Genomic DNA, 16,600 nt, shown 5'->3' with positions numbered 1-16,600 from the left:
CTCCCCTACTCTAACCAGCCTTAAGCCCCTGTCACACTAAGTTAGTTCGCTGCTGAGTCACAAGTTGTGACGCAACAGCGACCTCAGCAGCGATCGCTACGTTTGACATGTAGCAGCGACCAGGCCCCTGCTGTGAGATCGCTGGTCGTGTCGAAATGGCCTGGACCATTTTTTGATCGTTGAGGTCCCGCTGGGTAGCATGCATCGGTGTGTTTGACACCTTACCAACGACCTCGTTGGCGACTCAGAACTGAGACACATAGGCGTGCATTTGCGTTGCATCGTTATACAGGTCACTATGGGTCGCCGCATCGTTGGTGAGCCTGCCTGTTTGACATCTCACCAGCGACCACATAGCGACGCAGCAACGATCCCTGACAGGTCGTATCGTTGTCGGGATCGCTGTAGCGTCGCTAAGTGTGACGGTACCTTTAGATGTATTATAGTGAAAGTATATCTAGACTGTAGAATGTAAGCCATCAAGAGCAGGCTCCTCTTCCCTCTATACCAGACTATCATTATTAGTTTGTTTACTGTAAGTGATATCTGTGTTTTGTGTGTAACCCCTTTTCATGCACCGCACCATGGAATCAACGGTGCTATACCAAAGAATGAACTTTACAGACGGCCAAAATAAAATATAATCTTTATTGAAATATTGATTAAAATAAGCATAAAGACATAAAAATGGAGATAAAACACACAAAAGCACATGGTGGGTATGCCCAGATGAGGAGGCAGCAGGTAATCAAAAACTACACAGTAATATCCGTCATAACATGGCAGAATACTAAGCATAGTCAGTGTTGCTATAAAAGCGTACATAAAGTATGACTGCCACCGAATGCCGAAAACCGCGTCGGAGGTAGGAGGTAGCGCGGTTTTCTGCATTCGGTGGCGGTCATGTAAGAGTCACTATGACTAAAGAGTAAACAAGGGCAGTGTGTATGTTTAGAATGTTAGAGTTGGAAGGGACCTCGAGAGTCATCGTGTAAAACCCCCTGCTCAATACAGGATTCACTAACTCATCTCAGACAGATGTCTCTCCAGCCTCTGTTTGAAGACTTCCATTGAAGGAGAACTCACCACCTCTCGTGGCAGCCTGTTCCACTCATTGATCACCCTCACTGTCAAAAAGTGTTTTCCAATATCTAATCTGTATCTTCACTTTCAGTTTCATTCCATTGCTTCTCGTGTTTCCATGTGAAAATGAGAATAAAGATGATCCCTCTACAGTGTGACAGCCCTTGAGATATTTGTAGACAACTATTAAGTCTCCTCTTTTGCAAGCTAAACATTCCCAGATCCTGTTCCTCATAGGACATTGTTTGCAGACCGGTCACCATTCTGGTAGCTCTTCTCTGAATTTGCTCATTATTTTATGTCTTTTTTAAAATGTGGCGCCCAGAACTGGACACAGTATTCCAGATGAGGTCTGACCAAGGAGGAAAAGAGGGGGATAATTACTTCCCGTGATCCAGACTGTATTTTTCTGTTAATGCAACCCAGAATTGTATTTGCCTTTTTTTGCTGCTGTATCACACTGTTATGTTTAGTCTGTGATCTATTACTATTCCCAAGTCTTTTGCACATGTGCTGTTGCTTAGTCCTATTCCTCCCATTCTGTATATTCATTTTTTTTGCCCAGATGTAGGACTTTGCATTTCTCCATGTTATAAACCACCGTTTGTTGCTCCCCACAGTTTGATCTTTTTGAATCCGCTCTCTCTTCTCTAGTATTAGCTATTCCTCCTAGCTTTGTGTCATCAGCACAATGTGGGTTGTATGTAACCAAGTACATATTAGTGACTAGTCTTTGTACATATCCCATGCTGTATGATAGCTGTTACGAACTCTTCACCCATGTACTCCTTGTTGTCTCCTGCATTTTGAACTCCATCTATGAACCTCATTCTTTATTATGTATGTAAAGGGTATCATTTCTCCTTACGGAGAGCGACATATTAAGCATGTCATGGTAAGGAGACTTTTAAAGCCCCAATGCTCCTCTGAGAAATATGCAAACAGTCTCTTCAGAGAGGAAGAGGACCAGAAGTCGAGTGCCACCTACAGGAAGTAGAAATCCTAAAATGGCTTTAAAAGTCTCCTCACCATGACATGCTTAACATGTCGCTCTCCGCAAGGAGAAATGTTACTCCTTAGATACCGGTCTAACCTCTCACCCAGCCAAACCAGAACTCACACTTTGAGGGGTGAACCGAACCGAAACACAGTGTCTGCAAATTGAGTTTCTGGTTCTGGCTTATATCCCAAGTCATGTGATAAGGGTCACTATTCACTTTTAGGATTGCTACTTCCTGCAGGGGGCACTAGAGTTCTGGTCCTCTTCCTCTCTGAAGAGACAATTTGCATTATTATGTATGGAAATTTTTCCTATATGCCAATTGCAAGATAGCATGGCTTTATTTACGGCTTTTTGTATCTTTGATTAATAAAATTAAAAAAACTTTTTCATTGAATTCTTGGAGGTTGTTGACTTTTTAGTCTGTATATCTTAATAACAGATTGCATTTAAAGCAGCCATGACAAATTTACAATTACATCATCTTGTATTCTGATCAATGGATAATTAACGTGTGCTCTAAGACCTTCATGTACCTTAGTAGAAGGAAAGACTGCCGGCTTAGAATCAGTGCTGATGCTGCTGTGATCACAGGACTTTATTAGCTGACAAGTGTCTACAAACACAGCTTATAATTACCCATCAACTCCTGCTGCAGTTGACAATAGCCACGAAGAAGAAAGGGTTGCAGTAATTCAGGACACCACCTACTTTTTCCTTTATGAAAAAGAATTGAAAAAAATGGAGCTAATTAACTCTGTAGAGCACTCCTCCTTAATTCTAAGTTAAAAATGCAAGTTTACACACAGAAACTTCTAACTTTTTTTGATCACTGCTTAAGAAATCAGAATCTAGATCTTTACAGGTAAAATGTTCGAAAGACAAAAAAAAAAAAACGCAGACAGCCAGTTATTATACAGCTTCAATGTTTATTATAGTTAACAATTAAAAAATGCTTTGAAAATCTACCTGTATGTTAAATTAATTGTTAGAACAAAGCTTGAGGTCATGTCGTGTCATAACAATGAACAGAGGTCACACACGCACATTCACACCCTTCTCAAAGTAAAAAACTTTTACAAGTGATATGTAAAAGAGAAGGAAAAAAAAAGCATTACAAAAAAAAAACAACAAAAAGATGAAAAACACATAGATAAAGTGATAAAGACTTGTCTGATCTGCTGCTTTTCCAAAACCCAACATGCCCTAAAAATACTAGGTTACAATCCTAGCCTATATAAAAGGTCTTCAACTATTTAATACCTGGTGGAATGAATAAAAGGTGCAAAAGGGTTAGGGGGGGTCTACACAGTATCCAGTGAACAAGGCACAGCCCTGTCATCTGGGAAATAAGCCCTTATTTCCAGGATATTAGGGACAGCCTCACAATGAAGGGAGAAAGAAAGGTGGGTGAAGGGTTTCCACTCAGAATCACACTCATTCCAGGGGATATGTGGAACCTTAATGTTCTGTGATCATCCATGGTACAAAATATGGATTTGTGCATTATCTTAACCCATCCAATATACCACATGCACACATTACAGCCGCAGGTGAAGGCCAGTTCCTTGGGAAACTTCTCTATCATTCATCCCTTCAGGATTGACGCTCAAATGCCATAAAGGCCATCTACTGTGCAAACTGGCACCATCCTCTCGAGGCTGGAGTGTTCGTTACCCTCATTCTAATTCAAAGAGTAGCAATCTAAGAACTAACACGCAAGATATTGACGGGTCGGATCAAGAAATAGTTCTAACTGCAACGTCATAAATATTACCAACTAGAACAGGACATGCAGAGATTATCTTTCTCTGGTAATGGGGGTGGGTGGGGGAGGAAATCTTATAACTCCTACATATATATCTTGGTTTCCTCTTTGGATAACACTATTTGGGACTAATTACAATTGCAACTCCCTAGATTGTCAGTGTACGACAAAGTTAAAACACAATTTGTTTGCAGACATTCTTTGTTGCAGATCAGCTCTCCTGAAGTACTTGTCATAGCAAAATACTTGCATTCCCCATACAAAAAAAAAAACAAAAAACAGAAGAATATATTTATTTTTTTACAACTTAGTGTTGTACCATTTGCTTGTTATTTCTCCTGGAAGGAAGTCAGTCAGCCCAAACTGACAGTAAAATCTCTGAGCCCTTTCACACAGAGTTTTCTCCTATGTTCATTGACCCCATCGGAGCTCATGTCCCAGCAAATCCAGATATGCCTGAATCCGGTGTTGCCGGGGATTTGGATGTTAACCCCAACAGGTCCACTGTGCGTAGGAGAAAAAGCTGTGTAAAAGGGCCCTTAGAGATATAGCCTTTTATATATAAAAATTGCCCTTTGGTGTTTAGCTTCTGCTGAACGGAAGAAGAGATTAAAACAGTAAAGGTGCGATTTTTATAGGTGCCATAACCTCTACAAGGCTATATATTATATTATATTGTCAGCTTGGCCAGGCAGACCCCCATTCACTGGACAAAGGTCAGTTTGGCCTTCATTGCTCTGTATATGTCATGATTTTTTTTTGTGTGTGTGTGTTTGTTTTTGCTGTATAGAAAAGCATAGCCGACTGCACTATTCCATACAGAGGCATCCAGAAAAAAAAATTAAAATATTGGCCCCACAGTATTCTAGCATAAGATGCACCACAGGTATTTTATGGGGACTACAAAACATTCCTAAGACAGACATGCTAGAAGAGCTCTGGCGTCTACACCTACACTGTTTTGAAATTAGGTGCACCTTCTCAAGCTACAGCTATAAAGGACAGTCCAGAGACTAGAACCTCCACAATACTAATGTACAAAAAGGTTTGGCGCTCCTTATAACTAGGAATAGGATTACCTTATGATCAGTGGCTGGGTCAGTAAGAATCTGACCTCTGAGACAAAGTCCGAAAGGGCAACAGGGTCAAGTCAGTTCTCCACTTTTTTTTTTTTTTGCACATTCAAATGAATGGGTCTGTCTGCAGGTCCATTCATAGATAAGTGGCCAGAATGCAGCGCTAAATCAATGCCATGACCCTCCCTTCTCAGGATTGAACTCCCACGATCAGAGTGACCACCTTTCGTAGTGATAAGCCACTTTGCATGCTATGTAGGTAAAGGTCTGAAGACCCCAACGTCCAGTCATTGGCCAGATGCAAGAACAGGAGATCCTGAGTTTGGCGACATTCATTTTTAAAGGAACTTTCCTTCCACGGCAGTTCATTTTCCAGTGGCAGTGGCAATCTTTCAATTACATCAAGACTGGAATTCAAAAGACAAAATGTCATGATGGCTCTGACTAATGTGATATAGGGTTTACCCATTGTTAAAAGGTGCCTATGCCTTCACTCCTATGACTCCAACCAGGCATACTGAGGGGTGTTCAGCACTGTGGAAATGAAAGGAAACTATTGTCTTATTAATTAGGATTATGTTATCCAAGCATATAGTTGTATCCCAGCGGTCCACCTGTAAATCAGCAGGACCAGAATGCAGAACCCCAGAACTCTATCTCATCCCATGCAATCAGCCAAAAGACGAGAGCTATGATCATCTGTTAGTTCATGCAAGGCCTAAAAATGGCTGCCTAAACTGATGTCTTATGATACATCATATACATTCTCTACTATTCCAAAGAGCGATAATGTTCAGCATCTTAACTAGATGGAAATACCGGAGACATTTTAACATTTCACTGCTAGTAAAAGAAAGCCAGCCCTAGTATCGGTGAAGGTGTTGGAAAAGGCTGTGCAAGAACCAATAGTGGCAAGTTATAAGAGAATTCTACAAACCCCACCAAAGCGCATGACAAACATCAGATTCTTGGCAACAGACACCTAAATAGCCACTCAGATAAGTCAGTGAGGATGAAATTTCAGAAAGAATTTCATTTGCTGCTCCAAACTTTCCAGCCGGTGGAAATGATATTGTGTACCTATTGCGAAAGAATATCACAGCTCTGTATCAGAGGATATGGTGAAGCAGTTGTGTGAGCAGTGCATGCCAACTCCTCCACAATGCAATAGTGCAATAGAAAAGATTTCCAAGACTGTCTTAGCCTTGCATTAATCAGGTATGGAGTTGAAAGCCAGACCATCAACGCTCTGTGAATCCCTAAATCGTCATTCACGCCCTCAGGTAGAGTCGGAGCCTTCCATCTCGATGGCAGCAGTTCCCACGGCCTCCCGGATGAATGGGAGGCGCCAAGAAGGGGGCCAACGCAGGAAGACTGGGGGTCTGAGGGTGTAGAGAGTAGAAAAGTGCTGTCCCCAGAATGAAGGGGAGAGGCGCAGGAGCCCATCCGGATTGGACTTCAGGTCTTGGGGATGAGTGAGAGAGGGGAGCACGGAGTCAGACAGAGGGAGGGGGTCTCTATAACAACCAAAATGGAAAGTAAGCGAGAAAAAAAAAAATGGGTGGGGAAAAAGGGGGAAACAAAGAAAAAAAAATAAAAGTTATACAGGTTCTTAATTATGGGGGAGAAAAATGGAAGCGGAAAATTAACGTTTAAAAATGGAAATGCATGAGCCCAAATGACCATGGATGGAAACACATTAGGGGCTGTGGAGAGGTGGAGATGGAATACACAAGTGATGCACATGGAAAAAGAACATAAAAAACAGGTTATTAGGCCATCCTTAGTTAAGGCTAACGAGTTATAAAGGTGCCACAGTTCACAACAACCTAGGATGCTACTGAGAAAGGGTGGCCTATAACAAAAGTTACAAAAATCTGAAAGACTTCATAGAGCTTTTAGAATAACATAGGAGCACCTTTACTATGCAGACACCACAGTAACTCACTGTAGTGCCATGCTATACCTGGTACACTGTGGTTATACATAACAGACCGTCCACCAAAAACAGACACTGAATTTAGCAAAAGTGATGTACTATCCAACATATGGCCCCCAGAGTGACAGGGCAGGACTGTCCACCCACGTAAGTGAATAAAAGGAGTAATGGTATATGGTCAAATGGCATAATGTATGGGAAAGGGGTAGAGTCTGTCAGAGAAAGGAAGGTGGTGGATCTGCGTTATCAGGAATATTGTGGAGATAGAAGGTGTAGAGCCAGCTACCTGGACACCATGGAACTTGAGTGAGACTGGCTAGAGGAGGTGGTGGCAGCACTGAGTTGTGAGAAACCACTATGGCTCGATTCCAGACTTGTCATTGAGCCCCTGGAAGAAAAAAAAAAAAAAAAAAAATTAATCTTATTGCAAAATACATTAAAGGGCTTGTCAAGTCACACAATATTGATGACCTATCCTTAAAATAGGTCATCAATATCCGATTAGTGGGGTCCAATAACCAGCACTCCCCAATGATCAGCTGATATAAGCCATATGACACATTGAATGGAGCCGCATTGTGCATATCAGCTCCTATTAAAGAGCTTAACAGGTGATTGGGGGTGCCGAGTGTCAATCTGGTAATGGTGACCTATCCAGAGGAAAGGTCATCAATATTATGTATCCAAACAATCCCTTTAAATGACTTAACGCATGTTCCCACTTCAATATCCTACCGTTTGACAGACAAATTGTATGAAGGTGATGAGTGCTAAAGAAGATCTGTCAGCACAATATGTTGCCACTTTGCAAAGCAGTATATTATAGCTACAGATCTGTACACCCATGTCACATTGGCACAAACATGCTGCGTCATTTAGCTACTCAGGGAAATTAAAGAATACACAGGAAACACAGTTTGAGAGTCCTGTGTATTCCCTCACAAGTACACAGCAGCCTGTGAATGAGGTGAGCAGCAGACGAAGAGACCACTTGTCATGAATACACTGGACTTAAATTATATATTTTATTATATAATGATTTTGTGCCATATTGGCAGCATCAGGCAGGATATTAAGCCGACAGATCCGCTTTTAGTAACATATTAGAAGTCTATTTTCAGAAACATTATGGGTATAATGTGCTTTTTTTGCATCTTAGACTTCATGGTGTTTTTTGGATGTGAAAGTCAGACACCAACTAACATGCAGTAGCACGCCCCGAGGAAGCAACTACCACAAAACGCGCGTTGGTGAATCTAGACTGGTGTGCTGCCAATGCAAGAATAATGGGTAATTACTATTTTATATGTTGACATTTTGTCTCCACTCTATTGCTTTAAGCCTGTGTGGGCTATACAGCACCAATGTAACTGATTCATCTTAGCTATGGTGCTGCGCATGCCACATTCTAGCTGCAATTTTTGCAGCTCGGTTTTAGGGAAAGATCAATTTCAAGGTTTAATATATAACCCTGGTCATTGGTACATTCATTTTTTGATCACATTTCCTTAAATACAAGCATATAAGCAATGCTCATTATTAATAGGCTCTGCTGTAATAATCATTTGATAACAGAATACTTGAGTTACTAAGTAATTGTTTCAGTATAATAGGAGCTTCACTTTTTGAATAAGTGGAGCTTATGTTGTCTTCACTTATGCAGTCTGGAAGTAACCCCAAGCCCTAATACTATTTTTTTTTTCCTTCACTCGTGCCTCTACAAATTGCCGGATATCTGTTTTGAAAAAAATTGTACAATAAAATTATATTTTTATTAAGTAGCATGGACTCTGTTCTCCGTATTTTCAGAACATGCAGTAGTTCAGCAAAAATTAGAGGTTCGATACGTGACTGCAGGATCAGTTTTAGTCCATCACTATGGGGACATATAACTTTGCAGAGGAGCTGATAGGTTTAATATTTTATAGGCATTGAACTGCAATTCCACAGATACCATAGACAAAAACCATTTAATTAGGGCTAGCTTCAAAATTAAGATGGATGTTCCCTTGAAGCCCAGTTTGACAAGGCAGTTCAGACTGTGCATGGTGTCTTTCTTCAGTGAAAGATGGGTGGTGGGGAGGCATCCATGTGTCTTTATTTGCCATTTTTTGTAACTCTACATGCGCTGCTCCTGAGAACCAGTCTTTTCTCCAGAACAACTGGGAGAGCTACAGTGGATGCTAATCAATATTTTACAACCTAAAAGATTACGTAGGTAAACACAAAACTATTGGTTTATACCTGAAATCCTCAGAGCCAATGATCTCCGTGTAGTACATGACTTTGCACTTGTGTGAAGACACTTGTAAGGAGGCAAGAACATCATCCACACGTGGGAGGCTGCTGGTGGCACAGGCTGGCATGCTATGAAACTTCCATTGCAGGATGTAGAAACCCGGCCAGCGGGTCACATGAGATCCCTGGAGAAAGGTTAAAATGTTATATAAGGGGTAGCAAATAATGGAAAAAAAATTAAAGGAAACTTCAATTTACCTGTACGCTCTCTCCCTCCTTGCAGGTCAGCGGAGACTCTACCATGCTGTAATCTCGTCCTAGCTGCCAAACTTTATCAATCAACTGCACATTGTTGCACACAGGAGATGTAATGCCATGAGCTCCAAGGGTATCTCGTTTGGGGACCTGTGGTGCCCTCTTTGAGTGGTAAATGTTAAAAATAATGTCTCCTTTACAAACATCAAAGTCCCAGGTGATGACAGAAGAGGCATCTACTATCTGGATTAATATCTAAAGAAGGAAATACAAAAAGGACAAATGTCATGTTGTGAAGCTTCAAGTACAAAACAAGGGTTAAGAGAACCTGCTGGCCTGTCTGAGGGTAGCATGAAGTAGAAACAGACAGGCCGCTTTAATTGGTGAATGTCATTACAGCATTTTGAGAACTTTACATTTTCTGCAGCATAAGCCAGTGAAGAGTCCACTGTATTCAGAATATGCCGGCCCATCTTACCACTAGCCACTGATTAACAGATTTCTCCCCATAAATGTCACTGGATGGAGTCTAAAAATTATGAAATGCACTGCAAAAATAAAATGTAAAATTCTACGGCATAATTATTCTGTTAATTTTCTTACAACATGCAAAATAAAAGAACTTTACAGTCTGCATTTAAAAATCCCTAATATTTTGCTGCAGTACAGTCTGTTACACCTTCACATAGCTGGCTATTCCGATGCTTCTGTCACAGATCCAATAGCAAACTGATTCGGGCTGTGTTGTGCTCTCTGCTTTGCCTGTTTTCTCTTCTTTCAGTGTTAGGGATAACAGCAGGAAAGTTGTACATGACAGATCAGTGTGTGTATGGAAACAAAACACCAAAGTCATCATGGAAGATAGATCACAGATAATGAATGCACACTCTAAAAAGCCTATGTAGGGTTGTGGTGTGAACCTCATACGTTGTAAGAAGTGGCATAAGAGCACTCGTGGCTGATTCTGTAGGGAGGAAGGGGGTGGGGAATCAAACTCCACAGCATCAATGTCTGTCAGAACAAGGGAGAGGAAATCCATTATGGGTTGTAGAGGGGGAAGGCAGTACAGGAATGAAGCTGTGCTAGTACATGAGAAAAAAGGCAGCAGCATCTTGGATGCAAAAAAAACTTACATCAACCATGTTTTACTGTAAGGGACAAGCCCACATAAGTCTTAATGAGCAAATTGAAAACCACATATTAGGAGGTCTGAAACTTAAAGCATAAAGATAGCAGCCCGAAACTTAGTACAACATTTTTAACTCAAAAGGTAACCAATAAGTATACGTTCCATAGAAGTATTTATTGGTTACTGAAGATGTGTGAAGATGCTGTGGTTTAGCCGTACATTGCAAATGGTGAAATATGCAGCATATATTCACACTTACTGGGCAGTTTGCTGTAGTTTTGATAAAACCTATGAAAACCAAATTGAGCAGCCCCTTAAGGTGACAAATCACTGGAATCAGGGTTTCTGTCTCTACATTATATTAGGTGGCAAAAACCTGGTGACAGATTCCCATTAAAGCATAGGGAAAAAAAATTGGATCCAGGTAATAAGCTTATCTGTCTTACCTCATGTGGTGCACCCTTAAAGACACTAGCTGATTGGTAGATGGTCTCTGTCCACAATCGGATATCCTCACTTTCAAGTTCTTCTGGAGTCCTGTATAAGGCTTTGGGTACCAGCCCACCTTCTGAGACTTCACACTGCAAGTCGGTGGTTGATATGAATGTCAGAGCCTAATCAAACTATGATGCTATTCTTAATACATAATTCAGTGTAAGGTCCTTTTCTTACTTACCAAACATTCTCCACCAAGAAAGTCAGGAATTACTTCTTTGTCAATGTAGTCAATTAACCCTCCAGGACCTTGATAATCATTGCCAGCGTAAATGAGGAATTTCTTTCTAGTATTCTCATCAATGAAGGGACTAACCTAAAAAAAATAAAAAGGACAGTAAAATGTTAGGTTGCAAAAAAATAAATAAATAAAATAAATAATAAAATAATAATAATCGCTTTAGAAAATATTACCAGTGTCCACAGGACAGGAAACACTCTGGGGGCCCGCAATATCAACAGTCGTCCAAGGGTCTCAGGATAATTGGCTTCCACAACTTCAATGATCCGCAGTAAGGCTTTGACACCTGGTCTCCATAAATGCCTCATATTTAACCCCTCCAAATCCACCAAACATGTCCAGGAGCTACAATAAAGATGGCATCATACAAACTTCTAGTACATAAATTACTTCAGTCTGTAGGAAGATGTCATCATAACATTTAGTATGAGGTCGCTCAGTTCTCAGATATTTGGTGCCTAAAGGAAACATTGTTTGGCTCCTAAATTTTGGTGCTTTGGAGCCAAAAGATGATCATGTTAGCTACACTGGAGAAAGGCGAGTAACTTACTATATGCCATAGGAGCACAATATAGCCACCTAGTGGTAACCTACTGAACTAGTGTATGGGAGTATACAGCAACTACAAAGGCCAAAAAAAGACTCGTTAGCAGCTCTCATCCAAATCAGCATCATCAAAATGACCTGCGATGATGCCGACTGAAGGACTTATACTCTCATAATTGTTAAAGAGAGCTTGTTACTTGCATTATTTCTACACCATCATGCAGCTGATGGTTTACAAGGATTCCTAAAGATTATACTGGGAAAACCTTCTAATCAATAAAAGTTCCTTTCAAAGGCATAAAGGGAACAGGTAACCAGGTTTTCCCCTTAGCAAAAAAACACAAACACACTGTATGCACCACCCTTTGGCCGTCTTTAATGGGATTCCCGTAATCCCTTCATAAGAACATAGCAGCCTTGCATACCTAAGAAAATTCCTTTTATAATCTTTTGGCACCAAAATGTAATCCGCACCAAGCAGTCCAATGATTATCTTAATACCACGCTCCACAATACCTCTGTCCCCATCATCGCGCTCTCTCAGACCTTGATCTTGATCCCAGATGTGAGAGTTGAACAGATCGTATGGATGATGCAGGAGATGTCAGCCACGTCAAATCAATGCAGCAGGACAGCGAATGAGGGGAAGTAAAAGGCACTGAGCACGGTCCGGAGAAGCCCATCTGACCGCCCGACACCGATTAGCATACGATGCCAATTATAAAAGGCATTTTCTTAGATATGTGGGGGGGGGGGCTGGGCTCTTATGAAGAGGTTGCAGTAGTGCTATTAAAGATGACTGAAAGGTGGTGGATACAATTTATATAGGGAAGACCTGGTGACAGGTTCTCTTGTTGATCTCCAACCCTCAGGCACCAAAAACCAATGTCAGAGTAAGCCTCCCTGTGGTGTACATGACAAAAATAACAAACAAAGCTTACCTGATGGGTCTCCCAAATATATTGGTGTTCTCTTCACATCGCCTCAGTCCTTCCTCATTGATGGAGAGCACCTAATTCACAATAAAGTCAAATAAAGTAATACCCTGAATATAAAGAGGTAGTAAAAAAACAGCAACAACCAAGCTAACACTGATTAAGCTTTAAGCACACTAGCATCACGGCTTTACAGGATCCATGATGGATATGAGAGATCTGTTTCTTTTATGGATTCTTAAAAAGCAATGGAAATCTGATGGTTCCTACTAGAACCAACATGTGTGAACCAAGGATGAGAACTGATGCTACTCAGCTTATGGCCACTCACACAGCAGTGTTTGCATTAGTAATTATTAGCCAAAACTAAGAGTGTGTCTAAAATATGGCTTTAGCTTACAAATACTGATGTGTGAACGCAGCCTTTGCCTGCAAGCTGTGTAAATTAATAAGGCGCATATGCTTCCATAGCCATCAATGCAGTAGTCTCCAAATTATGACTCTCCAGTTGTGTCAAAACTTTCCACAAAATTATTGTGGGAGCAATGGGGTGATGACCAGGAGCATAGTCTGAGAATTTTCTATTCCTTTGTGTGCGGAGGTGCTGATATTATAGAGTGTCACTGTCGTCTTACGTGTCTGAGTAGGGACTCTTCACCCAGGGCTCTGACCAAACCCTTAGTGTCCATCTGTCCAAGCCTTAGAACGTACAATGGACGACCATCTGCAATGGAAGACACATATTAAAGGAGTCAAGAATAACTTCAGAACTTAGTGTGTTAAGATGTGCTACTGCCATATCTTTCTTGGAATTGGCGAGGCTTCTGTTCCTATCCAAATAGGTCAGAATATGTCAAAAACTATGAAATAAGTCATAGACTCCATATAAAATGTATTTTTTTTTTTGCTGCAAATCATAGAGCAATATAAATGATAAAAGGTCTGATGGCTGGGGATCTCACTGATCTCAAAACCACAAAGAGAAGGCATTTGAATAGTGTGGGGAGCTCATGCGTGACCATGCCACTCCACTCAATGTCTATAGGGGTGATGGAATAGTAGAGTACAGCTCAGGGGCCCAAGCGATCAGATATTCGTTACCTGGTTGGTGGTAAATGTTATAGGGACAATGGTAAGAGTCTGAGCAGCACAACCAGACACAGCCCATAGACATGAGAGATGATGACGCTGAAAGAAAGCAACCATGTTTCTCTAATCTTATACAACATCAAAGGCTGGTTCTCAATTCTGATAACTAATTTCACATCTGCGGTCCAATAAAGCAATTGCTGTTAAACTACTCAAGAATAATCCACAACAAAAAGAGAATCCAGTACGTCCCTCCGGAGTTCTTCTTAAGAAATGTTACCATTAAAATTGCAATCATGGTGAATGTTAATAAACAAATCAAGAATACCACCAAGTGCCAGAAAAAGAAGATAGAATGTTATATTTTGTGTCATTGTGAATATTCTAAAAAAAAAAAAAAAAAAAAAAAAAAAAAAAAAAAAAAAAAGTAAAAGTTTCTTATAAAAGGATTCCAGAAGGATGTACTGGATTCCCTTTTTATCGCAGATTATGAGCAGGTAGCTGTACACTATACCAAGCACCCAGGGGAGGATTGGACTTTGCAACAGTAGGAAATTGACATTAGAAATGGTCTTGTCGTACCTCTGAATAATAGAATTACTTACTACTTTTTATTTTTAAAGGGGTTTTTCCATGAATAAAGTACATTTTAATCAGTAGATCATGGAATAATAATAACTTTCACAATTGAATGTGTTTAAATAAAATGTTCCTGTGCAGAGATAATCTTATAAATGTTCCCCTGCTGTGTACTGTGTAATGGCTGTGTCTGACCGTGCAGGAACATGGTCTGATCATACCACAGCTCCTGGGCCGGGGAGGAAGCAAATGAGTATACAGACAGGACAGTACGGGATTGCAGCTGCTGGTTTCTCTGAGGGAAAACATTTCCCTGCCTGTTTTACCTCATAGAAAGAATCAGCTGGGATCCCATGCTGTCTGTCTACTCTCTTTTGCTTCCCCTAACAGGAGATGTGGTATGTGCAGACATTTCTATTGATCTGCTCATGGGAAAATCCCTTTAACTTGTAATGTCTCACATCTTCTAAACATGATTACCTGGCAAGGTACAAACCTTTGTCATGGTGGTGCCAGCCTCCAGCATAATAGTCGTGCAGAACCTGTGGAGGGCTCCATGTGCTTAGTAGGTAGTCTACTTGATGCTGTTTTCTCCAGGTGAGTGATTGGCACAAGATTTCTCTGGATTTATCAATATTGAAGTCCCGCGCTCGCAGGAATCTTAGAATGTGCTCATCTTTGGGAATCTACATAAAGAATATAGAGATTAGCCAATGTTTATGCAACAGTCATACCACAAAACATTAAGAGGATGCCATCATAATTCTTCCATGTAAAAATGATCTGAAAAGAAAGCACCTACTTTGCCTTTATGAGTCTCTTGCAGCCACTGTCGCAGGCGGATGAGGCAGCTCTCCTGTAAAGGTGTGAGGTCTCCCAGATAACGCTTGATGTAATCCGCTTCCAACTTATCTACATAGAACCACAAAACCAGACATGAAACGTTGGAACGTTAAAGGGAACTTGTCGTCGAAAAAAACCCAAAACACAAAACACATTATTAACCTTCAGATATGGTGTTAATCAGCAGGTTTGCCCGGCACCTGCACTGAGAGCCCTGCTGCTGGGGGGAAACTAACTTTATTCCTCCGTGCAGCCTAGGGCTTACAGTCGTCCGCATGGGCTGGCACGGCTTCAGCCACAGCTCAGTAAATAGCGAGTGGCAGCTGTAATTGCGCCCCCGACACTGACCGACAGGCGGCTCTAATGTTGAGCCAGTTGCCAGTCAGACCTTCAAAGTAAGTGCATCAGCCTCATCAGGTCGAAGATCTATTTAATAATGTACAGATTGGATTGCAAATCTGGTGAACGATCCACTTTAAACATGACAATCAGCAGTGTCCCTAGTCTGAGATACAGTACCCTCGATCGAGATCCTCAAACTTCGATATAACAACCTAGAGCACGGTGATAACTGTAGAGAATTATTTTAGAGCAATGCTTACAACTTATGTTTGTAGCATAAAAAGGTAGAATTAATCATAGGACTACAAAATTATTTAAAGGTGGTGTAACTCTCCGCAATAAAGTCTATTGTTAAAAACCATGTAAAAAAGAAATAGGAAGCAGCTGTGCAATTCACCTGGATTAATCACTTTCAATTGTCTTTTTGGAAACCTGGTGTCTCAAGACTACCAGCAAACACCAATTAAGCAGCTGTACTCCCAGCTGTCCAGAGGATGGGTTATTCAGACAGACAGCGACCCGATCGGAAGGTCAGACTACTCTATTTGTGTGGAGTCTCATAGGTTTCAAGGAAAGCTATACATTAATAGAAAATAAAAGTGGAATATTTTTATAAATTGTAATGTTGATGCCTATTTTAGATGCATCGAAACAAACAAGACAGTAAAACTACCGTATTTTTGTTTTGCATATATCCAAAATAAGTAAATAGTAAAAAAATCCTCTAGAACAAGTCCGTCTATATTGATACTCGACTTTATGAGCTACAGCAAAAGTAAAGATGAGCAAGACTTTAAAAAAAAAAACACATGGGTCCAGTGTCCAGTTCAGTCCTCTGTGGCAGATGGACTATGGCAGTGCAATCCTCTGTCTGGCATCCTAAGTGCCTTCACCGCTTACTAGACCCGCAGTATCGCAAGAGGCCTAGTGACTACGCCCAACGCAAAGTCATGACGTTATGGGGGCCTTATATGTGGCAGCGGTGGTGCTGGTGCAGAAGTGTACACAGCATAGGTAAGGCTGACCCAAAACACAAAATTGA

At 40.9% G+C, this 16,600-nt stretch overlaps 1 protein-coding gene across 3 annotated transcripts in view; it reads right to left on the bottom strand.

The window, feature by feature from the left end:
* Window positions 1-830: 830 nt before the first annotated feature.
* Window positions 831-16,600, bottom strand: part of SEC14L1 (SEC14 like lipid binding 1) — a 54,122-nt gene continuing 38,352 nt past the window's right edge. Inside the window, exons 8-18 of one of the 3 annotated variants that reach the window (XM_073683977.1) lie at window positions 15,176-15,285; window positions 14,870-15,059; window positions 13,341-13,429; window positions 12,712-12,782; window positions 11,398-11,569; window positions 11,165-11,299; window positions 10,935-11,069; window positions 9,363-9,614; window positions 9,111-9,289; window positions 7,153-7,254; window positions 831-2,800 (exon numbers count right to left, since the gene is read on the bottom strand). In XM_073683977.1, coding sequence (XP_073540078.1) covers window positions 2,791-2,800; window positions 7,153-7,254; window positions 9,111-9,289; window positions 9,363-9,614; window positions 10,935-11,069; window positions 11,165-11,299; window positions 11,398-11,569; window positions 12,712-12,782; window positions 13,341-13,429; window positions 14,870-15,059; window positions 15,176-15,285 — 1,445 coding nt within the window. In that variant the 3' untranslated portion in view covers window positions 831-2,790. Of the gene's footprint in view, window positions 2,801-2,992; window positions 7,255-9,110; window positions 9,290-9,362; window positions 9,615-10,934; window positions 11,070-11,164; window positions 11,300-11,397; window positions 11,570-12,711; window positions 12,783-13,340; window positions 13,430-14,869; window positions 15,060-15,175; window positions 15,286-16,600 lie in introns of those variants that run through there. The other 2 variants (XM_073683976.1, XM_073683978.1) reach the window with 2 other exon arrangements.

This window comes from Phyllobates terribilis, unplaced genomic scaffold, assembly GCF_046119375.1.
Source record: "Phyllobates terribilis strain yellow unplaced genomic scaffold, ASM4611937v1 Scaffold_5__5_contigs__length_657084704, whole genome shotgun sequence".
Taxonomy (NCBI): Eukaryota; Metazoa; Chordata; class Amphibia; order Anura; family Dendrobatidae; genus Phyllobates; species Phyllobates terribilis.
The sequence above is the reverse complement of the archived record's forward strand: the minus strand, read 5'-3'. Positions and strand labels throughout refer to the sequence as shown.